This window comes from Anabrus simplex, chromosome X (assembly GCF_040414725.1).
Source record: "Anabrus simplex isolate iqAnaSimp1 chromosome X, ASM4041472v1, whole genome shotgun sequence".
Lineage (NCBI taxonomy): Eukaryota > Metazoa > Arthropoda > Insecta > Orthoptera > Tettigoniidae > Anabrus > Anabrus simplex.
In genome coordinates, this window is record NC_090279.1 from 178,231,470 (window position 1) to 178,258,245 (window position 26,776).

The following is a 26,776-nucleotide window of genomic DNA, read 5'->3' on the forward strand; positions in this document are numbered from 1 at the left end:
CTAAGTGCTATTCAATGAAACAGATTGATGAAATGCTATATCCTAAGCAAAAAGGCAGATTGTCACATGATTCTTCTCCTTTGAGACTGGCCTTCTTGCCATACATACGATCTGTCACTGATAATATTGGCAATATTCTCAGTAGGCACCCTATCAGGACTATCTTTTAAGCCTTTCTTCATCATAGGCACTTGCTTGCAATCTGTTTAAGATCATATTGGTTTAAACTGTGTTAGAATAAATATATATATTTTCTGGTTTGGATCGGTGTATTTTGATCAAACATGTAGGAAGGTAGCAATTAGGGTTAACCCCTTAACTGGAACATAGTTTCATAACGTCAACCAGCCAGTGGGTAATTATTCAGCGCAACATGCACTTTTGGAATGGGTACAGTAGCATGCGGCAGATGTAAATACTCAACAGAAAATATATTTTACTTGATTTACTTGAATTATTAGTGATAAATTAGAACTTCAATAGCATTATGATATTACCGTTTTTCATGTAAACCCAATAATTATTCAGCGCAACGTACACTTTTGGAATGGGTACAGTAGCGTGCGGCAGATGAAAATACTCAACAGAAAAATATATTTTACTTGATTTACTTGAATTATTAGTGATAAATTAGAAATTCAATTGCTTTATGATATTACCGTTTTTCTTGTAAACCCGTAAATATATACATATATACGCAGTGTGTTCATACGAAAGTGAATATAAAGTGTTCCCTTCATTATTATGACATTTTTCAAGTTTTCAGATATGCATCAATAGGTTCTACATACTTTCTGGTTTGTAGGTCATTCGGAAATTGCGCACACTGTGGTAAATACGGAAGCATGGGCAAGCACAAAGTGCCACGTCACATTCCTCACAGCAGTAGACAGTTTCCCGTCGCCTCCGGTTTGACAGGCACACAACACAATGTTTTCTTGAGTGATTCCTACTTCCGGTTGGCGGGTTCTCAGATAATTCAAAGTCTTTCCTAACCAAGCCATGTTCACATCACACGGAACAGTTTACTACAATACACAGACCAATTTACAAAAAGTTATCAGAACATGGACAGTGGAGTTCGCAGAACAACTGTATCGAAACAGCAACGACGACGACAACAACTCGCATATTTAGTAATTTCAATGCACATATGCACAAATTAAATCTTTACGAAGAATTAAGCACGGACTGCACGAGGCAACACGAGACAGATGTCGGGCTGCCGGCTAGGCGCGAATTACCCGACTGGCGTGAGACTGGATAAAAATGAATAGGACAGCAATAATCACATCTAACATGAATGGAATTAGTTTTAAATTACGATAGTAGATGGCAGAAGTGATTAAGAATAGGCAGACGCCTATAGGCTGCTAACCCTATGTAAGAACACATTTAGAATTACAAGAACGCCTAAAGGCGTCAAACCCAGTACTCGTGCAACAGCTGTTGACGCCTTTAGGCGTCAAACCCAGTTAAGGGGTTAAGGAACATCGCAGGTACTTGCTAGCCAGAGAAGTCTGCTCTGGCAGTACATGCCATAAATAATGATCATCAAATCTTTTTTGATGCAGCATCTGTCATTTTTCATGAGGAATGTATACATAGAATCATTCATGAGGCGATAGAAATTGCTAAACACCCTAATAATTTTAGCCAACGGGGCGGCTGGCTGTATACTGAGCAGATCATGGCTACCCTCCATAGTTAACTCAGCATCTTTCTCCTTGACTCAGAAGGCCCTGGAATGAACTACACTTCTACCAGTGTGTTTGTCTCGAGTCTAGTTACTATGGAGTGACAGCGTCATGAACAGTTTTCATTCAACTTTGTTATTGCTCTGAAGAGGATCCTGGTTGCAGGTTTGAAATGCATCTGTGTACAGTAATTATTACATGACCTAACATCGAACATAAATATATTAACATTTAAAGTTTTACCTTTACAGTAAGTTTTTATTATTAAAGCAAGGTTATAGGAACATGTTTCGTCCCTCTTGGGGACATCTTCAGGTGTGGTATACATGTCTACAACTCAAATTTACATGGTCTTAGTGTGCCATTTGACAACAAAGGGGTGACATGAAATCCATTTGAAACATCTCATCGTTGTTCAAGTAAAAAAGAATCATTCATTTACATGACTATCAGTTCAGTTTTGGTTCTATGCTGCTAATCTTAAAATGTGTTCCATTAATTGTTTAAGGGATAATAAACATTGTGTGGTAAAATTAGGCTGTTAACGCTGGGAACTTTTAATGTTAATATCTTTAAACTGTTCAAAGTTGACAATACGGGCTAAAATGTCATATATTGTAATGACTTAACATTCCCAAAATGTCATTCAGTGGTTCTGAAAGTCTACCTTTTATTAATAATAATAATATTGCCTAAGCTGCTCTGGACAAGCTTTTTTTTATTCAGCTTAACTCGATGGATTATAGAGAAATTGGAATGTATTTGATACCTGTTGCTAAGATTTTAACTAATTTTGATGAAATACCACATTATGCCGATAGATATTTCCGACATACTGAGGCGTATAATGTGAAGTGTAGAATGGAGTACAGTATTTACCTATAACTCCCACACTTTTTTTTCCTTCAGAAAATTTTAACAATTATTTAAGGTGCGGGCTTACATGTAAGGTTAATATTTTTAATATCAGAATAAGTTTTCACTCATGCCTTGTATATCTGGCAACACTAAGGGGTAGCTTGCACAACAGAAAGTTCACCATTGTCCAGAATTATAGCATCCATCATAAGGTCTGTTAAAACCTGTGACATAATTATTTACTAGGATCCTGGAATATAAGACTGCAGTTGATTCAACCACAGCATCCTAACACTCTCTGAGATCACAGAGATTGCCAAGACAGAGAGATAAACACTTTTACCTCTCATTGTTGTTGTAGTGTTCATACTTTCCATGCTTGGTTAACATGTGATTTTCATGTACATTTTGTATGTGGTGTTTTGCATACAATAAAGAACTGTAAGTTGAAATGAATATACCATTAAAGGAAATCAGCTGCGTTCATTTACAGATCGTACAAATACAGACTTTGCATTTTTTAATTTGTTACCCCACGATAAAACATCTTGCGTGTCTTATATGGGGGCAGGCGTTACATGGTTAAATACGGTAATTTCTGCCCTTAAGAAAAATAGAATACTACTGCCAGGTTTGAACTTCAAATGATGGAATCCAGAAGCTGACACTACCACCATGTACTGTAGGTTTAGGATGGTATTGTGAACCTACGTAATTCATCCCTGAATGACACATTTACTCGTCTGGTGTGCTGCTATTTTCTGCAAAAATTCATCATCATCATCAGTTTTCCACTCCAGTTGCCCGGGTGTGGTTTACGAGCACTCTCCACTTCTGTCTGTCCATGTACCACTCTTCTCTCAAGACGACATCCCAGCTGATTCCTCTTGTTCCTATGTCCTCTTTCACTTGGTCCAGCCACCTCTTCCTAGGTCTTCCTACCGGTCGTTTTCCGGCCACGACTGTGTGTAGCTGTCCTTCCATCGTCCATTCGTTTGACATGGCCAAACCATTTCAAACGGGCCCTTGTCACTTTTTCATTCAGGGATGGGTACACACCAGCTTGCTCCCTTATTCTTTCATTCCTTACCCTGTCCCTTTTTGTCTTCTGTACCATAGTTCGTAGGAACTTCATTTCTGCGGCTTGTAGTTTGCTGTCCACTTGTTGGGTTGTTGTGGAGGTTTCTAGGCTATATGTTATTATGGGGGTGAAGTATGATTGGAATAGAATCTGCTTTGATCTTAAGGGAACTTGTTCGTTCCAGAGAAGGTTCCGAACTTAATTACTATATTTCTTCATATGCATTGTAGGCTGCAGTATTTATAAATATTGGGGACGTAAACTGTCGCAGGAGAATTCAGTCTCCTTGTTTTTGTTTTGTACTATAAGTATTATTACTATGTATTAATCAGTTGTTTTCTTTTAATAAAATAGAGAGAAAATCCCAAAAGGGAAACTTCCCTTGACAAAGGTTAATGTGAAGGTACAGCCTCATAATTAATTTTGTAAACATAATGTCTATTTATTGAATCATTTTTTCAAAATTTCGCTGAAGAGGCAGCCATCCCCAAATGGAGACATTTTATTTCATTTGTAATGTGGTGCTGTTCAAATGGTGACTGACAATTTTGAGAGAGATTCTGAGAATATTAGTGGCAGTATAGTCTAGTTCCAAAATCTTAATGCCAAAACTCCGAAAGAAGTTCATTCAGAGTTTAGATACTATTAGAGAACCGAGCAGCTCACCATTCGCCTCCCAATTTTGGAACAGGATGTTATATTTCTCCTCTAGATATTCCAGGTACGATTCGTAGTGTCTTCTTTTCAGCATCAACCTCTTCTGTTTATGTATTCCCTCCAAACCTCACAGTTGGATCGTTATTGAAGCCAACAATGTTCTTTCTGTTTATCACTATGATATCAATAGACCCCCTTTACAGCAGAAACAAAGAACATGGGGAAGGGTTTCATAACATATAAACGCAGTACATTTTAAAGATAATTTGAAATACCATTTATGATATGTGCTGTGCACCAGCTGTTCTCTGTGAACAGCAAATTTACTTAAATGGGAATTTTTACCTTGAAAATTAGATGCATTTGGGCTTTAGGGGTTTTTATTTTCTTAGTCCGTTCCAGGTATTATTCCCTGAATAATTCGCATCACTATTTGATAAACATTCTTGTACAAATGGTCCATTATTGGACATTTTTCCAGCTAACTCATTCCTGGTTGCCAGCGTTTCACCGTTTGCTCCAAGTAGCCTACTCAGTGGCCTCCACGCTATGCACTAACCACGCGTCTTGGTGAGTGGGTTATGTACCAACTGATGAACCCAACTTAGCACACGGGGGCGAAACGCTGGCAACCAGGAATTAGTTAGCTGGAAAATTTATAATGTCCAATAACGGACCACTTATATTGGTATTATAAATTTACTCATTCGGGACAAATATTTCAGATTCCCTATGGAAATCAACATCTATATCAAACATGCTTGTCTCGCTCCTTAAAATCTGTCTTTGTGCATCTTTCACTTCTCTGAAATTACCATCACATTTAATTTCTCATGAATGTTCATAATATTCCGTTAATGCAGAAGTTCTCTTTAAGTTAGCAACTCTTGAAGTTTCATTAATGCACTACGGACTGTAGAAGGCAAGTAGTTGGGTATTTGTACGATTTAAAACATTTCATAATATCTTGGGTAATGGGTAAAGGAAAGCTTTATTTGCCATGGCTTACACAGGACAACTTTATCTTGACATGTAGTATTAAGCATTTTCCTGGTTATCATGTACTTAAGTCTTGCATGCGTGCTCGTTATTACCGAATAAATACAATTTTAGTTTAATTTCAGATGTTCTGGACATTGAATATATGCCAGGTTTTAAATTGTAGTGTATTTATCTGCACATTAGAGGGAGGATGAAACTCTTGTTTCATTTGAATGGGACAGCCTTTGGCTGTCAATCAAACACATTTAAAGATACTCAATTTTTTCTGAGGTACTTGTTGGATTGAGACATCTTTCTTCTTAAAATACTTGTCAGATTTTGCAAATAATTACACTTCTGAATTTTCATTGTCGATGACCAATGCGTAGCATAAAAAACAGTGTGGCTTCCCTTTTTTGAGTTAGTACAGTTATGTCGGCAGATGTTGACTGTGGAATATTCCTGCAACTTCGATAATGAGACCCGTGATAACATAAGAAAAACTGTATCTTCGATATCTCTAAGGGCCTTGTTTGTCCTTTACATTACTTAATGGTTTAAAAGTTATTTTTAGTGACTATCTTAGGTGACTTGCTGTTTATATACATCTCCTAAGAACAGTAGTTCTCTTTGATCTGAAAATGTTAACACATTCCTTGACAGCGTCAAAATGTAATTCAGCAGCATAGAATAAATGCTCTGTGCAGTCTGAGGGATAGCGAGTCTGAAATGAAGATTTCAGGACGACGACTTGAATCACCAGCATAATGGAGCAAATGGCAAGTTTAGGTGAAGACGCGCAGGCCACATAGCTAGTAACATATCCGACTGAACATAAGGTTCTGATGGAGTGGTCACCATGGGAGACAACATTACGACATATTGTTAAAGAATGGAAAGGCTGTCGGATAATCCAATGAGCAAGTAATAGAGAGATGGAAAAATAAGGTTCTGCTGTATTTACCCCTAATTGCTGTTATGGACTCTTGTTTTATGAGATCTCCATATCCCCTTGTGATCTTCTAAACAAGTTATACTTAAAAGCTTGTGAAGTGATTTTATGTTTGATTGATGAATTTTTTAAAATATTGGATGGTGTAATCTTCAGGTGCTTTTTTTTTTTTTAAGATTAAGATTCTAAAAGTGTAGATGAAGTTCAAATTGTGCCCTACATGGTGGCCATTTTGTTTATTCGTATGGTTATTATTGATTATACTTTTCCTATTTGGTGGCTGTCTGAGAAGAACAACATATCAAGCACGTAACTACTGCACTGAAGCCCGTCCCCCTATTTTTAAAATACAGTATATGTACCCTGTCTATACCTTATGCATTCAACGTATAAACTAAATTAAGTTCCGTAATAGGCTATACAGTGAAACCTCGTTAGTACGTTCTTCATTAACTTGTTTTCCTGCTTAGCACATCGTAAATTCGAAGTCCCAATTCTCATCTTATTAAATCTATATAAAAAATTCCTCGTTTACCGCGTCACAAATTTTCGATATTGCCGCTTAGTACGATCGCATTTTTCCTAGCCCTGAAAATGTTATTTGCTATCCCTTGTAAAGCAAACGTGATTTCCAACTCTGGTATGATCCTTCGCCACAGTTGCGTGATTATGGAAAAGGCTATAAATTCTTGAACTTCACAGGATAAGTTGCACATTCGGAGAGCAAGCTGTTAGCCTCAGGAATGCTCAATTTTGCTTGCCCGTTAGCAGCAAGTTTGATGAATAACACAGTGAGTCTATTTGTGTTTATATTTCACATTCCATTCAGAAGTTAGAAATTGATATTGTGTTGAGTGTTACAGTGAAGTTTTTTGCACGTGATACAGTAGCCTATATCTGGATTAGCTGCTAGGCCCCTTTAAACAACAATCATCATCATCATCATCAGGAACATAATCATGTGAAATTGGGTAGCGTGGTGCATATTTGTCTTTTGATTGCCTGGGTATGGATACGGAAAAAGTGAAATTCCTTTCTAATCAAGAAAACTTAAAATCCTTTAGAAAGTGGACTGGCATCCGCATCTTTAAGCGCGCAGAGGTCGACTTGATTAAAATTGAAATAATTGATAAAGAGATTCCACCTATTCAATACCAAAGAATAAGAAATGTAGTGAATTACATTCTCATTTAATAATAATTAGAAATGGTACCGGTTTCGACCCTAGTCCAGGTCATCATCAGCCGACTTGGTCGATGTTTAAATAAACTTCATTGTTTTTCCGTATTGAACCAAGATTACAACTTTTATTATACATAAATATGTATTGAAGAAGGTGGACCCAGATTATAATAAAAGTTGATTGATGTTTTTCTAAATGACGGCCAAAGTCATTCTGTCGCAGTCACACATTGTTTCCGTTTGTTCTCTCATGTTTTTCACACCTTTTAATACTTACCTTTCATCTTGAAAAATGGTGGATATAGTTTTCACTATATCGCGGATACACGATGTAAAATTCCTTCATGTCGGAAAAAATCATATCTAGTGTTTCCATATCCCTGTCGGTTAGTTTTTATTAGTATATTCGGTAGTAAGTTTTCTCGCTTAACACGTTCATTTTTGTTGTCCCCTGCAGAAACGTCTTAACGAGGACAGATCAAAAAATAAGTTGCACTTCCCAGTTATAGCCATTTATTACACCACCTATACAACAGCAACACGACTATAACGACATACACTGTAACGTCACTTTTCCTCATAGTTTCCAAGAGACCCCAAACATTTCTGCAAATGCACAACCTACTTGTCAATGCCGGATGCATAGAAATTTCCTCCAGCATTCTGCAACCACTCTGAGACAGCGGCCTTCACCTCCTCATCGGTCTGAAAACGTCGACCACCAAGCTCCGTTTTGAGCTTACCGAACAGATGAAAGTCACATGACGCTAGGTCGTGACTGTAGGGTGGATGTTGCCAGACCTCCCACTTGAAACGCTGCAGCAGTTCTCTCGTTTGGCGGGCCTTGTGAGTTGTTGCGTTATCGTGCAACAAAATCACACCGGTGCTCAATTTCCCCCGACGCTTCTCTTTAATCGCTTTACACAACCGGTGCAGCGTTTGACAATACGACGCTGCGTTGATCGTCGTTCCTTTCAGCGTGAATTCCACGTGCAGCAAACCCTCCATGTCAAAGAACAATGTCGCCATAACCTTACCGGCTGAAGGTTGAACCTTGGCCTTCTTTCGTTGTGGTGATGAGGGGTGCACCCATTCCATTGATGTTCTCTTCGTTTCGGGGGTGAAGTGATGGACCCACATTTCATCGCCTATGACGATTCGCCGCAGAAATCTGTTGCCGTCTGCGGCATAACGTTGCAAAAATGCCAGGGAGGATTGGAAATGTCCCTTGTGTTCATCGGTGAGAAGACGTGAGATCCATCTTTGACACAGCTTAATACTGTATTTATTAAATGAGAGGAAAATTAAGATACATATATTTACATGAAGTAATGATATAAAGTACAGATACTGGCAAGAAGTTTTCAGTATCTCAAATTTTACCCTGTATCGGTACATTATCTCCTTGACTTTATTTTTTTTGAAACAGTCTGTGATTTTCTCCTGAACACTCCCAGACAGAAAACGAATATTCAAGGTAGTCAGCAACCACTGCACTTGAATTTAACACAGATTTAATTCAAAACTGCCTGTGCATTTAAAAAAAATAGTATTTTACAGAGTAACTTAATGAGATTCATAACTTGCAAGAGTAACTTAAGTTGAACATTTATCCACGACATGATAGAACCTGTTTCCAGAACATACAGGGTAGCTTTCCACACTTTCACTCACTTCAGTGTGCTTCATATTAGCTAGGTTTGAGTGAATTGTAATTACTCGTGTATTCAGCGTTTTTAGGAACGCCACAATATCATGCAGCAGGCAGTGTATGGAGAAGCAGAATCCGCGAACACTGGGGATGGTGACAGATGGCGAAAAACATGGCTCATATAATCAACTAATATGTGCCCGCGGCTTTGCCTGCATTTATTAATTCAACCGTTAGATGTTTCTAAATTATTATTTAAAAGCAAATTAAAACATATTTATTAACTCACATCGTTTTGACGTAAATTGCATGAAATACATTATTTTATTTTTATTGTATTGTTACTTTCAATGCTTAAGATACTAGGTTGATGGATGATACAAATAATATTAAAACAATATAAAAGACTGTTATATAATGCAAAATGATAAACTATATTAATGTCCTTCCATTTGGAGGTAAGATGTATACTGTATTGTGTTTGCCTTTTGAACTCTCGAGCAATCCACCTACAGTTGACAATGGCAAAAGCACCGTTTTCGAAGATGGAGTCCTACTGCTTTAAGCGATTGTCCTATGTCAAAATTTCAGACCTCTGTGTGCCGTAGATTTGACTGGGCTTCACACACACACACTCTCTCTCTCTCTCTCTCTCTCTCTCTCTCTCTCTCTCTCTCTCCCTTCCAAATATTACGGGCTGATTGCTCCTAGTGTCGTGGACCAAAAATGGCTTCCTACTCAATGGACTTGCAGTCCGAGGAATACTACTTCGCCTGCGGCATGCTCAGTCATGATGGTGGCTTCAGTAATATTCGTCATCAGTTTCAGAGCCGTGTTCTTTTCAGAGGGAAGGATTCATATTCCTGAGAAGGATAATCGGTGCCACAATCGGCCACCCCAAGATGTTCCGAGGGTACTCCAGGTGACTCCAAATTGTTCAAAATCTCTGTCGTGTAGTTGACAGCCTCATCTGTATGACGTGTCAATAGACTTTTCAATTTATAGAAAACCGGATAAGTCATGAGAGTGTTGCTTGTTGATGACATTGACAGCTTCATATCTTGGTGCAAGAATTGCTCTTAGACACAGCCATGCGTCATAGGTGAAAACTTGTGTCCACCTATGAGAGAGACAGGCATCATGGATCGAAGGAAAATGGCTTCCTGTTCCACGGACTTAAAATGGCATCTTGACTGATATATGTATTATTCCTTGTTTATTATTATCGTCTATCTTGTGTCCTATATCGTCTCCACTCTGGCAAACTAGCGAAAGTAACGAACTAGGAAATCTGTAGTTCTCAAGTTTTGGTCTATATATTTCATTATTTATATATTGTCTACCCTCTGACAAAGTCTCGCATCTGCAGCTTGTTCTGTATGCCTAACACATAAAACCAATCATTAAATATAAAAATTGATCTTATGTGAGTAATCACAACTTCTTTCAGCTCTCCTAACCTCTTGACAATTTGCAGATTCGTTAGTTTTCTCTAAATGTATACGTGTACAGCCCTTGTCCCCTTTCTGTACGGGGTTTGGGTATGAAGTGAGATGAATCTTTGTAGCGAGTTTTTACGTCCGGATGACTTTCATGACGTCAACCTAATCAGATGAAATAAATGATATATGATGGTAAGAATGAAGAGGATGATACCTGGCGCCGGCACATAGCCCACTCCTCTCGAATAGCTCAAGACTTTGCATCCCGATCCGACGGACGAATCACCATGAACAGCGTCTTATGTCCTCACACCATATAAGACCAAAAACGGCTTTCTACGCCCTGAACGTAAAATGGCTCCTTGAATTTTGTTCTCTACCTATGTTATGTACGTTGCCTAGCGACAGTGACTCTGCATTTAATCTTGATGACACCACATTTGATTGTCATACCTCAATACATTTTTTTTTTTCCATTCATAACTCGTCAACGAAAGGCGTTCGTTACAATGACATTTTACTGTATTGCTAAGAATCAGATACTACACCAGCCTGCGCCAAATTCGAATAAGAATACCTCAAATATCACGATTAGTAATCAGATTTTGCTGAATATATAAAATTAAAAAAAGGACTGTTTCATAATCATGGTATAAATGTTGGAACAAAGCTCTGTCTACAATGCTGTTATATTTTCAATTCTTATCTATGGCTGCAAAACTTGGACCGCTTATAGAAGACGCCTAAAATGCCTGGAGAGGTACCATCAACAATGCTTGAAGAAGGTATTGAAAATGAAATGGTAAGATCATTGGATGAACTTCAGTATCCTCAAAGAATATAAGTATATAACTATAATATAATAATATATATAATACTATAATATAACTACAGTATAAGTATGGAGGCGGCAAAGATAATTAGGAATCTACTACGTTGGTCTAGACGTATCGTTCGCATGCCATAAAGACTCTTCCCAAAGCAAACTAAAGAATGGCCTGTGTAATTGTTGAAGGCAGCTAAAACGATATAAGGATATTTTGAAATGTTATCTTAAAATAAATGTCAAATTGACTCTGTCAACTGGGAAACTGTAGCCAAAGATAAGGCAAAATGGCACCAAATCTTATATGATGGAGTTGAAAATTTGAGCAGAATGGAAGCAGCTTAGAGTCTGAAAGACGGAATCGCAGGATAGAACGAGCAAGAAAAACAATGGTGCTCTCTTACAATTCTCTACTGATACAACTGGCGTGCGCTGTCACTATAACAGTCTGTCCATCTAGAATTGGACTAATCAGCCACTTGAGAAGACACAGTTGATGTCCCAAAAGACATATTTTTGTTTTTATTTGACAAATATCTGTCATGATGACTCGCTGTTATCCTGTCATGCAGAGTTGATCACATCATCTTCTGTAGGTTCCGTGTTGTCGTCTTAGTCATCTGAAACCTGATTTCAGTGCCTCATTGTGACCTGTTATTATATTCTTTATTAATACCTGGCATTTTAGTAAAAACTATGCGTAATGCAACAGAAGATTTTATCCAATTGATACTGCATTCAAACCATGTGGATGATTATTCTCGAGTAAATATAAGTTGACGTATAAGACAATTATTTAATTGTAATATGTGTTGTTTACGTTAAAGAATGCAGATGACTATTCAGCTTGGAGACTTTCAGTGGCTATTTTATTCGAAGAAACCTTCCTGTTTTTTAATTCCCTCTAATTTTCAAACTGTTCCTTCCCTCCATCCTAGAAAGACTTGCATGATTTTTTTTTGTTGTTGTGATTTTAACCAGTGAAATTTCTGTAACTATCCCTAGTGTAGCTTGTTTTTCCTTGCTTAGTTCAGTGTCACAGCAGGGGTTATGTTATATGTAATGGTTTGGGCTGAATTGAAATCTCTTTTCTCTTTTATTTATATCTCCTGCATTAGCACACCAGCCCCATCATCATTGTTCCAAGGCAAAGTCAGCCGTGGATTCCCCATTGGCTGAGAGCTCGCACCGTGTCACAATGTGTTTGATTATGTATCCTGCACGGTAAGTTCCTTAGGTGCATTTTGTCTTTTTAAGAGGAGTTTGCTTCTCTTATTGAAGTTAAAATAGAGAAAAGATTTAATAGATTTCTTGGTGATGGTTTTACAGTTCCATTTATTTAGAAAGATGGTGTAAGGAAATGCAGATACATACAGGCAACCACTACGAATTGTGGATTAGACTTTCATTTCTGAATGTTAGGCTCACTATTGCAGCTCGATACAAAAGTGATAGAATGAATTAATCTATAGCATCATGAAATAATCATGAGTTTTGTTCTCAAAATAATTTCAGAGTAAATTGTCTAGAATAGCAAAACTAGTTTCTAATTCCTAGACTAAAGTAAATGAAAGCTAACAGGAGCAAAATATATGTGTATAGTAAAGAGACAGAGATCGGGGCACGTAAACACTCGTGAAGTGTTTCAAACGCTCTTGAAGTGTTTCTCAATTTTATGTTATCAAAGTATACAAACTACCTTCTCTACTCGTAAAATCAAACCTAGATGACACTACAAATGCTGCTGCTGCTATAACGCCGACTTATTGCTTTATGTTTTTCATTGTTATGAGATATCTGCATTATGGCTGAAGTAAGTTTGCTTACAGACTTTCAACATTGAATAGCTGTTCGTCGTCAGGTCCGTAAGCAATCAGTTTGGGCATTTTCCACCCCCTCAAAATGCCCAAGTCAACTGTTGGGGACATCCTATATTTGTGAAGTGGAAATGGGAAAGAACAACCATGGGTGAGAAAACCGTGTGTGTCCACCAACAGGGACTGTCGAGCATTGAAGAATGTGGTAAAGAAAAACTGTACATTATCCTGTGATACCATCAACCTGCTGAATTCCATATTGCTACTAATTGTGCAGGTAGCACTATGATTGTGCTGGGAGATACGAATAGTCATATGGAAGGGTTTGGGTGTGGCAATTGCCAGGCAAACAAAACCAGCCAGCCAGCACTACGACTGCTGGGAGATATGAGGAGTCGGATGGGAGGGTTTGGATATGGCCAATGCCAGGCAAATGGTTCGTACGAGCCTGTACATTGCCCACAGTGAAAAATTTGACTGACGTGAGGTGACAGTGTGGCAGGGTTGGAAAAACAAATCACTTTGTTTTAAAACTTTTTTGTTTTTCTTAAAACTAAATTTTTTTTGGTTCTGCCTTTTTTCTGCATTGATATTTCATGGTGGAAAATAGTCTTACTTTTCATATTAATATACCGATGCTGTGACACATTTAATGTAAGCCTATTAGAAAGCATTGTTAAACAATAGTCATACTTAAAATTGATTAAATCTGTTCAATTAGTAATACAAAATGCAATAGAAACACACTTGTCTAAAACCTGGACATACTAAGCTTGCTTATTCCTTCATACGGGAGGGGGAGAAGAAAAAACTGAAATACCATTCTCCAATTTATATCCAGCACATTCTATTTGTCTTGCCATCTACAAACTTAATGGAGATGCCAACATCAGTAACTTTCATACTGCACTTAATGACATCAGTAAATTAAAACAGATTCTTCAGTTACTAATAATTTAATGTTACTGATATTATTGTTATTGTTATTAATAAATTGTATTTTGTAGATAGGTTGCAATGAGACCAAGCTGATGAAGTTTTTTTTTGATGCAAAGGTTTTTGTTGTGAACCCCCCCAAAAAAAAGTATTATCACAGGGATTAAACGCTTCGAACATACTAGTTTGGAGGCCTTTTCAGTTCCCAAAAGCTTTGAATGAACGAACTAAGAAGAAAAAGAAACAAGGAAGAAAAAAATAATGTCCACTAGCTAAAGCTGGATGACAAGATTATTTGGTAATTGGGGAATACATTAGGATGAACTTTTTCGGTTGCACTTTTACATTCATAAAATGCTGGGGATTGTGCCTGGAACTTCACTATCAGTGGTAGTAAAGAACTTAATTTATACACTGACTTGGCAAATGTCATGGGGTAGTCACTTAATAGCGTGTGGGGCCTCCTCTGGCCCTGTGAACTGTAGTGAGACGCCATGGAAGTGAGTCGACAAGTCCCTGGAGGTCCTCTGGACGCAGCTGACACCAAATCGTTTGCAGAGCGGTCGCCAATGCTGGTCTGTTCATGGGTGCAGGATCTATGGCACGGAGCCTGCGTTCCATTACATCCCAGATATGCTCGATAGGGTTCATATCGGGGCTCCTGGGTGGCCATGGCAGTCGTTGGACCTCCGCTGCTTGTTCCTGGAACCATTCCCGGGCGACGTGGGGGCGTTCTGGCGGCGCGTTATCATTTTGAAACACCGCAGAACTTTCTGGGTGCTGGAAGGCCAAAAATGGGTGGAGATGGTCTCCGAGCAGCTCAACGTACCGCGTACCATTCAAAGTCTCTTCCAGAACAACTAGGGGGCCCATTCCATACCAGGAAAATGCACCCCACACCATAACAGAGACATCAGCGCCCTGGACCACACCTTCAAGGCAGGTGGGATCCATCGCTTCATGTGGTCTGCGCCATACATGGTGCCTCCCATCACCATTGTGCAGTTGAAATCGTGATTCGTCCGACCATATCACGTTACGTCATTGTTCCAGTGTCCATCCCTGGTGACTGGCGACAAATGCGCGTCATTGGGTTAATAGTGGCACCGTGTGCGGCGCCGGCTTCCACACCCAATAGTACCCATGTTTCTACGGATTATCCACTGGGAGACGTGTCTAGCATGGCCCGTATTGAATTGAGCCGTAATTTGTTGGACGGTTGCCCGTCTGTCACTATTGACAATCCGTCTCAAATATCGAGGGTGGCTGGACGGCTGGTCCAGGAAACAGTTGGACACAGTTGATCGTGTGAATCCGAATTCCTGCTCCACTTCGAAATTGCACTTCCAATCCGTCGGGCACCGACCACCATACTCCATTCAAGCAGTGTCGGCTTACGACGACGTTCCACGTTATACCTGTGGTGCGCAGACAACACACCTGCTCATCAGTGCTCTGCTATCCCATGACATTTGCTCAGTCAGTATCAAGTCTAAATTTCTTCTCATTTTGACTTGGTTGCAGTAGCTCTAGGTTGTTGATTTCCATTAGGTTGAGCACGTAAGCAAGAAAATGAGCAGGATTTAAATCCATGCTTTGTCTGTTTAAAAGCCCATCTGGTGGTCATAATTGTTTATGCGTTTAGTCTGTACAGGGTTATTCTAAATGATTGTCGGGGTTAGAAAAATTCACGACTCTCAGTGCAATTGACATAGGAATATGAATCTTGTTTTATTGTGTACTGTAACTCATAAAGTTATTTTGGCATACATTACAAAAGCTTGACATGTGCGCCTTGTGTTACTCTACACACATCTACTCAATAGTCCATCTCTTCCCACACACAAGTCAACATGGCAGCGGTGATGCTTTCGAAGGCGGCTTGGATGCGCTGCTTCATTCCCTGAATATCCACCAGTAGAGGAGGAACAAATACCTGTTCTTTAACATATCCCCACAGGAAGAAATCGCATGGTGTAAGATCTGGTGAACGTGGTGGAAAGTGTTGAGCATCAGATCACCTTCCGTTCCGCGTCTCATCCATCGTTGTGGAAGTTCTTGGTTTAAAAATGCTCTAATCTCTCTGTGGAAATGAGGTGGTGCACCATCCTGTTGCAGCACGTAATCATCCCTGTCGTCACTTAACTCGGGTAACAGCCATTCTGTGAGCATGTCCAGGTAAGTCAGCCCTGTTACTGTCTGTTCATTGAAGAACGGGCCATTGACCTTCGTGTTTGAAACGGCACAGAACACATTCACCTTAGGAGAGTCTCGCACATGTTCCACGTAACAATGGGGGTTCGTTGCACCCCAAATGCGAACGTTTTGTTTGTTACATGAAAAGTAGCTTCGTCCCTAAAAACTACTCTGTTAAGAAAACCATCATATTCTTCAATCCGTTCCTGCAATGCCATGCAAAAGTTGAAACGTAGGGCTTTGTCATTAGCTGTTAGAGCTTGAAACGTAGGGCTTTGTCATTAGCTGTTAGAGCTTGATGCAATTGTAGGCGATATGGCTTTACCTTTAGGCGCCTTCGTAATACACGCCATACTGGTTTGAGGAACTTGCAGTTCCCTGCTACATCTCGTAGTTGATTTCTTATTACTATGGAGATAAACGTCCCTAATCCGATTCACATCCGCTTCTGACACAGCGGGACGCCCACTGCTTTTCCCTTTGCACAAACAACCTGTATCCACAAATTGTGCGTACCATCTGCGAATAGAGTTGTTGGAAGGAGGCTCCTTCCCGTATTTTGTCCGAAAATGGCGTTGGACTCTGGTAACGGATCGGTGTTGATGAAATTCAAGAGTACAAAAAGCTTTCTCCTTATCACTAACTGCCATTTTGTTAAACACTGCTATTACTGCCATCTGGTGGTAACTTATGTACTAGAGTCGATGCCTAGGCCACCATAACTCAATTGGTAGAGCAACCGACGCGAAATCGGGAGGTTGTGGGTTCGGATCCCACTGGTGTCTGGTTGGCCATTTTTGTTCTGTACTTAACATCTCTTCAACACGTACTAAATGTACGTAACACGACCTAATAGGTTGAAAGTCGGTTTCGAAAACTTTGAGAGTTGTCTAACCGTTACTGTAGCAATAAAAATGGTACGTTTTCAAAAAAAAAATTCACAAAACCCCGACAATCATTTAGAATAACCCTGTATGGTTTGACAGTGTGGTTAGCAGATTCAGTTCAGAGTTGGTGGAAAAAAATTCACCATCAGAATATTGGCAAGCAGGTTAGGAGAGGTGATGGTATAAAATTTCTAGTCACTGGATTGGGTGCCAAAAGCCTGGATTCACCGGGTGAGTTGGCCGTGCGGTTAGAGGCGCGCGGCTGTGAGCTTGCATCCGGGAGATAGTAGGTTCGAATCCCACTTTCGGCAGCCTTGAAGATGGTTTGATTTCCGTGGTTTCCCGTTTTCACGCCAGGCAAATGCTGGGGCGTACCGTAATTAAGACCACGGCCGCTTCCTTCCAACTCCTAGCCCTTTCCTATCCCATCGTTGCCATAAGATCTATTTGTGTCGGTGCGACATAAAGCCACTAGCAAAAAAAGCCTGGATTCAATTCCAAAACTCCACAGTGTTCATATGGAGTGAGGTCACTTGACACTGTTGATGGTAATTCATCTGTCAAATTGAGATGTTAAGCCTTTGGCAAACCCCTTGGTGTTATTTGATAGAAGTGGGGTATAAGAAAAATATACTTTTGGTCCACATTAGTCAATACACAAATGTGTCTTAAAAATAAATTTAAGAAAAAACACACAAGTAACCTTAAAATATCTTATCATTAACATCATTTAAAAAACACCCGATAGAGGAACCTCATAGTCAGAACTTTTCTTACCTGACTAGCACCTAAAAGATTTTTATGAGAATTTGCATATTTGTTGGAGTGTGTTGGTTTTCCACATCAGTGGCTACTCTGACCAAATTTGATGAAAAATCTAACCACTAAAAAGTCTGCATTCCAGTTTCTGTAGTACTTATACAAATAAATGCATAACCTCTGTTTCACAATCTTAAATTACGTCCACTAAACACAGTACTCCATGTCTGATGTGGACACAATTTTTGGTCTACTAACACAGAAACTTCTTGTGCTTCAGTGTTACAAATGTGATTTAGTTGTGTCACGTAAGTGCATCTGAAGATGATACCATATTGTCGACTTAGTAGATAAGGATCTTTGTATTGCAAAATAGAAGCATAATTAAACCATTCATCAAGGAAAACCTTGGGTAGTTTTTTGGCACAATACAATGTAAGACGTTCAACCATGTCCACGGACTGAATGAACGCCAGTATAATTGGTTCCCCTCTACCAAGTGCCAAGAGCCTCCTTTAGAGGGCAGGTGAACAGGTAGAGGTGTTTATCCTTCATTAATGTGGCTTCATTGTTCAAAGAGTGGCATTTGCAGATTTGTGAGCAGCCTCTTTCACTTTCTTCTGGCTTTCATTAAGTATGGTAATGGGTGGGAATGTGATTCATGCTATGACATCAGCCTCCTCCTCTTTGAAGTGCCATAATTTGATTCTCATTGGTTTTATTTGTTTTTTGATGACTCGTTTTCTAACTTTCAGACGATTGGTAGTTAGTGCAGCACAACTTTTGTACAGTACATTAGAAGTGAAGCTTCCGCGGTGTGTAGAATTATTTAGGTTTTTTTTTTTTTCCTGGTTGAACCGTGTTGTTGTTTTCTGTACATTCCGTTCAGTTTGCCGATGTTTCAAATACATTGCGGTATTCTTTGTCGAGGCGACTGAAATACCCCTATTCGATCCGAGGTAATCAGTCTCCCAGGCAGCTTTCTGGGTTTGCCTTGACAAAGAATACTGCAATGTATTTGAAACGTCGGCAAGCTACAAAATGTACAGAAAAAAACCAACGTAGTTCAACCCGGAAAAGGAACTAAATAATTTGTACAGTACAATTCAAACATCTAACACATCTTTGAGATCTCAATGTCTGACAAGGAAGTAGTTGATTTGTATTGCCATCATTCTTCTTCATGTGCCATGTTCTCCTAGAATGCTGATGATTAGTAGCATTATCTGCTGTTTGTTGATTGATGTTCTGCTTCGTCCCGACCATGTTTACGATAAATTTGCCCGTGGAGTATTACTTGTAGAAGGTAGTAGTATTTACTGTTTTGCATCGTATGATCAAAGTATTGCATTGTAGTTTTTTTTCTATTGATGGTAGTGAGAATTTCTGGTTCTTTGTTCATACAGTGCAGAACTTTTGTATTGGTCATTTTATGTGTATGAGGTATCTTCAGCATACTTAGGTATGTCCACATTTCAAATGCTTGCAATCCCTTGCACATGGTCTCAGTGTATATTGCCATTGTGCCACTCTAGCACATAACGAAATGTGAATCGCTGTTTTTAACCCTGTGTTGATGTCTAGATTATGTATTTCTCCCTAATTAAGGATTTGCTGAAATCATTTTCTCCATATCCATGTCCATCATAGGCTACACTATTTTCCTTCCTGTGCTGGACATGTACATTGAGATTACCAGCGACAATGAGATAGCCTTCAGAAGGCCTTGAGGTGGTTTTCTGATAAGGTCTGTCGAGAAGGTCAGTCAGACTTTACGGATAACAACAATGCTGATGCTGTTTGTAGTTCCATGAGTATTGTACATCGATTTATAACCGCATCTGATGTGTATCAATTTATAATAGCATGTAATACTGCCATATTATGTGTTTGATGGATAGAGGAATTTGAGATGAGGCCTTGTTCCAGTATGCTTTGTATACAGTGTGTATCAGAGCTATACTGACTAAACCAAAAGAAGGAATTATTACTGAATTTTGTGGCAGAAACATTAATATCATAGAGAATAAATTATAGCCTACACATTGTGTATTTCACTCAAAAAAGGAACATTCTTTAGTTCTTCATTAAAAAATCATAATCACTTACCATATTATATAAAAGCCATAATTGAGAATTTATTTTTCTTTTTTTTTTTAAAAATACAATTTGCTGTGCGTCCCACCAACACAGGTCTTACGGCAACTATGGGGTAGGAAAGGCCTATGATTGGGAAGGAAGGAGTCTTGGCCTTACAGCCCAGCATTTGCCTGATGTGAAAAAGGAAAACTCTGGAAAACCATCTTCAGGGCTGCCGACAGTGGAGTTCGAACCCAGTATCCTGGGTGCAAGCTCACAGCTGTGCGCCCCTAACTGCACGACCAACTCACCTGGTGAGAATTCATCTCAGGGCTACTTATGTGTTGGGAATTCCAGGTTATGTTCAATTATGGTTAGTGTCAAAGCTTTAGATAACCAAAAATGTATTTCAGAATCCTTTTTATCCATCTAGGACGTTTTATTGCATAATCTTATTCATATTCCTAGTCGCTGTGATTTTCTCGTTCAGTTAATATTCCAGTCGCGTACGAGGTGCCATCTTGATAGGCTGTTACCTTAGATTTCCTGTTTTACCAGCCAACCTTTCTCCGGTAAAATTTTAAACCGACATGATGTTGGTAAACACAAATTTAACTGTTAGCTTTTTTTTTTTTTTAACCAGGCTAAAAGCTTTTACTCGCATTGGTGAATACAGGCCTTACAGTGGAATAATATTTATTTTATAAATTGCAAAGCACCATACGTTTGGATTGAGAAAAGTTTGAAAGAGTGTTTAAAACTTATTTATGCGTAGTGCCATAAGTAATTTTATGGCATACCTATAGCAGAATAGAGCCTCCGTGGCTCAGGCGGCAGCGCACCTGCCTCTCACCGCTGGGTTCCGTGGCTCAAATACCGGTCACTCCATGTGAGATTTGTGCCGGACAAAGCGGAGGCAGGACAGGTTTTTCTCCGGGTACTCCGGTTTCCCTGTTATATTTAATTCCAGCAACACTCTCCAATATCGTTTCATTTCATCTGCATAACTGCCAACTTCCTCAATTTAGGCAGGAGACTTCCAGTTTTTGACAGTTTTTCCCACCTCCCGATTATTCTATTATTTCTCCCGATTTTTAGCTTATTTTTTGGTGAATTTCAAACATTTGTTTTAATCTTTTAAGTGCTGAGTTACCACACGACTGTTTGGTACCTCAGTGCTGATTTTTTACATTCGCATGTAAAAATTTTGTAGAAGCCTCAATTTTTAACTTGTCAGTGGGAGGATTAGCTTAAAATGTTTATAAATGTTGGTTGTTTATCAGTCTAAATACAAGTGGAAAATCCTACACTTATGTTCAATATTATTTTGAGAGAAAACAAAATTACACTTATGTGCCCATGCGAACATTGTCTTTATACAAAGTAAAGAACCCAAAATAATATTATTTTCTAAAATCTGTAGGCAACTAATACATGTAACTCCTTGGAAGTATATAAGTTGATATTTAAAATACTTTCCAAACCTGGAATGTGGTGATAGTTAAATGTTTTCTACTGGTTGTTTGTGATGCCGATTTGTTCACCTATCTGCACCAACTCCACTGGCATAAAAGTTTCTAAAATGATGATTTTCAGGTTGTCATCAAACACTGCTTGGCCCTCAGAGCCTGTCTCAGTTACCTGAAACTTTGGTGAAGAAAAGTAATCCATCCACCACAAAATTAGCGATAAAATAGCTTTTGTACTCAATGTGTTTTTCTTCTTTTGTTTAGGAGGCTCTGTTTCTTTCTCACATACAAAATTTTTGGCACTCTCACTTTCAACATCGCTTAACAATTCCTTAAAATGATTATCTCCATCATCACTTTCCGCTGTGGTTAATAACTGAAAGATTCTGTGATCCGAAATAACATTGCTGCAACAGCAAATAAATTGTTGTTCCGCCATGTTTGTTTACATCACAGATGAACTCCAGACGTCTACAAAAAGCTCTGTAAGTTACTTCCCGAAGCTATAATCTCTGACCAGTTAGCTCTACATAAGTCCCAATAGATGGCAGAACATGTCAGAGTTCAAATTCGCACTCGAAAATGAACCGGGAAACTCAAAAAAGTTAAAATTCGCGCGCACCGTCTATAGACGGGCGTAGCACTGGTGGACCGGCCGCGTCAGCCCGCCTATAGGCGGGCGTAGCACTCATTGGGTAAAAATCCCACCATTTCACATATTTCACGCCAGTGTCTGGAAGTCCTTTGCTCATTGGCCGCTTTCAAGTGAAATATCGATGTTTATTAATGCAGGAGTTGTGCGCGAATGTGCGATGTTTATTGAAACCTGTATATCGAGGCGTGTATATCGATTGTCAATCTCTCGTTCCCGCGTGCTATGTAAAAAGTTTCATACAGATTTATTAAATACCACCATTCCTATACTTTACAATCTTTAAGATATAAATGTTACATACATGTTAAAATGGGACGTGTTTCGCTTAAGCTTTGTAAGCATCTTCAGCCACACTTAATCTAAAGCTAAGTCAGGGCCCTGAACTGGGTTCCTCATTTAAAGTATAATACATGCATTAATACAAGATAAAACAGTCATAAGAATCTAGTCTATGGAGAAAGCAGTGCTTAAATGTAACAAAAATTCAATAATAGTATTATATGTACATGGAATGGATATTAGTGTTTGTCTAAAAATAGTTCAAGTTGATTATTTGTAGAATGAGACATAGTCATAATGATCTAACATACAGTTGGATTGTACAAATTTGTTGGTATTAATGAAGTGTGGATTAATTAAAATATCGAAAAATAATTCTTCGAACGTTGTTGAATGAGAATCAGGTAAGTAGAATTACAGTAGAGTTGTTAGCTCCAAGTAGTGTCAAAAGGCGTTTGAAGCATCCTAACAATACGTACTATTTAATCACCACAATTGCCGAAATTGAGTCCAATATTTCAAAACTTCCCGTTCATAAAATGACGTCGAATACGAAATAAAAAAGAAACTCTCTTCTTTAGCTAATGAACTAAGGTCCAAGTCCGATCCGATTCTTGAGAAACAGCTAACGAGATAAAGAGTAAAATTAAGAATAATAATATAATCGTTACAAAAGCAGATAAAGGTTCCACAACAGTAGATGATTACATCAAAAAACTGAAGACTTCTTTTCTGCTAACACATATACCATAGTAAATAAAGACCCAATCACTAAAATCCAACGAGGTTTAAAGAATTTATTGAAAAATTCTTCCTTTCTTTTAAAAGAACATGAATGCCACAAAGTTATAGTAATGAATCCTAAGCGACCAGCTGCCAAAGCCTTACCAAAAATTCATAAAAACATAGTACCCGTGCGCGCTATCATAAATTGTTGTAACAACCCCACCTACAATGTCTCAGAATATCTTACGTGGTTTCTTGACAAAACACTTTCAAGTTTAATAACCATCCGATGTCAAAAATTCCATTGATTTTTGCAAAAAAAAAAAACTCTCTAAATTTAAGTTAACAGCAAATCATATAAAGGTTTCATATGACGTAGTCAACATGTATTCGAATATACCTATAAACGAAACTACCAGTATCATTAAAACTAATCTTTCGAATAAGAATAACTTAAGTAAATTCGAAATAGAAGAATTCATCAATCTACTATTTCTTCTAAACAATAACTTTTTCACATTTAACAACAAAATCTACCATCAAAAGGGCCTTGCAATGGGTGACCCAATTTTGGGTATTCTTGCCAATATTTTCAATGACAAATTAGAAACTAATAAGATAATTAACAGAATCAATGGTCTTCAGTTGTGGCTGAGATTTGTAGATGATACATTCGCTATCATCGACAAACGTCAAAATAACAGTGATAATATATTAAAGTACCTCAATAGCCTTGACAATATCAAATTCACTAAAGAAGATGAATCCAATAATTCTTTGAATTCCTTGGATTTAAATTTAACAAGGGCTAATGATAAATTTATATTCCAAATTTATAGGAAACCTTCGCCCGCTCCATTGACTATAAAGAATGATTCTTTGCACCCTCATTCTCATAAGCAAGCAACTTTCTACAGCTTAATTCACAGGGCTCTAAAAATCCCACTTTCTAATGCTAATAGAAAAAAAGAATTTGCCTATATTAAAGATTTAGCTGAACTTAATGGCTACAAACCTGATATGGTCAATAAAATTATAGTTAAAATTAAACTAAGAACCGCTTCAAAATTAACCCCTGAAAAATAAAAAAACACGTTTCGCTGCCTTTACCTTTACTAACCCGAACTATATGTCGTATAACCAACCCGCTAAAGAAATATGTCAAAATTGCGTATAAAACTTGAAACACAAATCGTAATATATTTTTTAACTCCAATACCGCAAATTCAATATACATAATAAATTTTCGAATTCCAGAATCTGTAGACCCGAATGTGCCCAATGTATTTTTACGTACATAGGGCAAACCGGACGCAGTTTCAAAACTAGATATCTGGAACACTACAATGCCTCAAAACATAGAAAATATTCTACTATGAGAAAATATTCTGCTATGAGCAATCATATGAAGGATACTGGCCATAACTTTACCACAATTGAACAAGACCTTCATATTATAAAATACATCAACCAGGGTAAACTGATGCCTTTAATATAAATACCAATAATTTCATGAAAATATTTTATTATAAACACGTTAACAACTTCCCTACCGCAGTAGTAGCCACTTCCAAGTCACCGATTCACGCTACTCCACCTACTCCTAATGTCCTCAAAGCTCCGCCTACCCCCCCCCCTCTCTCTCTCTCTCTCCCGACTCATTCTCTACCTTCACAAACACACCCCTACATTACACGTAGTAGCAGAATGACTGCCAGATCGTCTCAAACAACCAACAAGGCTAGTCACCTCTCTGACAACACTGGGGGTAAGCGTTGCTAAACTTCCATTCATTATTAGAATGTTCTCTGTGTTTCCAAAACCTACATTTATTTTTCCTATACATTTCAGTCTTCAACACGTGTCACATTACGAATTCTTCCACCTCTAAGGCTTTATTGAACACCCTATTTGTTGAATCTACGCAAGACAGCTCATGACTACAATCTCATACAAAGATTATTTATTCTACCGGGCGAGTTGGCCATGCGTGTAGAGGTGCGCGGCTGTGAGCTTGCATCTGGGAGATAGTAGGTTCGAATCCCACTATCGGCAGCCCTGAAAATGGTTTTCTGTGGTTTCCCCATTTTCACGCCAGGCAAATGCTGGGACTGTACCTTAATTAAGGCCACGGCCGCTTCCTTCCAACTCCTAGGCCTTTCCTATCCCACCGTCGCCATAAGACCTATCTGTGTCAGTGCTACGTAAAGCCCCTAGCAAAAAAAAAAAAAATTATTCTACGAAAGAGACATCACAACACTTCTACACACTGATGCTTCAATCGCCTTTTGAACTTATTACGCAACTACTTGGAGCTAACATCTCTACTGTAATTCTACGTACTTTATTCTCATTCAACAACGTTCGAAGAATTATTTTTCAATATTTTAATTAATCCACGCTTCATTAATATCAACATATTTATACCATCCAATTGTATGTTTGATCATTTTGACTGTATCATTCTACAAATAATCAACTTGTATTATTTTTAGACAAACACTAATATCCATTCCATGTACGTATAATACTATTATTGAATTTTTGTTACATTTAAGCATCGCTTTCTCCATAGACTAGATTCTTATGACTGTTTTATCTTGTATTAATGCATGTATTATAATTTAACGAGGAACCCAGTTCAGGGCCCTGACTTAGCTTTAGATTAAGTGTGGCTGAAGATGCTTACAAAGTTTAAGCGAAACATGTCCCATTTTAACATCTATATAACATTTATATCTTAAACTTAAAGATTGTAAAGTATTGGAAAGGTGGTTTTTAATAAATTTGTTTGAAACTTTTTGCATCAGTTTAGTCTATTCTAGAGACTAGTCGCTAGATATGGGAGTCTTTTCTAGTCATTTAGTGACAGAATTACAATGATAACGACTAGTGATTGTTCTAGAGATTTTAGGAGCTATTTGAGACAATTCTGACTAATTGTAATTTATCTCAATATAAATAAGAGTTTTGTCTGTACATTGCTCATAATTTAAGAAGAATGTTATTTCCGTACCAGTCGTGACCACAGTAACAGGGGGAAATGCACGTTTTAATTTTCCGTAATTTCTGTCCGTCTGTATGTATATAGGCTCATCACGAGAAAACGGCTGAAGAGAATTTAACGAAAATCGGTCGTGGAATAAGTCGCTACAATCTAGGCCATAAATAGTTTGATTTACGCTGAGTGAAATATAGTGTGCAAAATAGTTGAGGCTTTAACTCAATCCCTTTAAACAAAGAAACTTTCTTCTCTCACATTATTTTCACTTCTTTTATCCATTCTCGTATGTATCAAAGTCACAACAATGAAAATATCAAGTGAGCCTCTTTGAACATATGGGTTAATAGCCGGTTGTAGTCAAGCACTAGCCGACTGCTACGAACAAACACAAACAAACCAAGAGCATATGCAACAGACAGATTCTAACCTTAATTTGTATCAGCTGATTAATGAACTAATATTATGAGTGAAGATATTTTATTAGTCATGTGTAAATCTTTATGAAACAGAATTTGATTAACTAATAATTATTTTTATGAGTTCTGGTATTATGTAATATTATTAGTTAGTTTTATGAAGCGATCCAGACTTGGCTAAGGGCCCTGTGGTTGCCAGTCCACGCTAACAAGAGCTCCTGGGACC

The 26,776-nt window shown here is 38.2% G+C and overlaps 1 protein-coding gene across 4 annotated transcripts in view; it reads left to right on the plus strand.

Annotated features, from left to right (window-relative positions):
- Nucleotides 1-26,776, plus strand: part of LOC136886335 (arginine/serine-rich coiled-coil protein 2) — a 99,633-nt gene that overhangs the window by 53,911 nt on the left and 18,946 nt on the right. The window contains exon 7 of one of the 4 annotated variants that reach the window (XM_067159070.2): nucleotides 12,446-12,551. The exons of the other annotated variants lie outside the window; for them this stretch is intronic. Coding sequence (XP_067015171.1) covers nucleotides 12,446-12,535 — 90 coding nt within the window. The 3' untranslated portion in view covers nucleotides 12,536-12,551. The remainder of the gene's footprint in view (nucleotides 1-12,445; nucleotides 12,552-26,776) is intronic. 4 annotated transcript variants of the gene reach the window in all.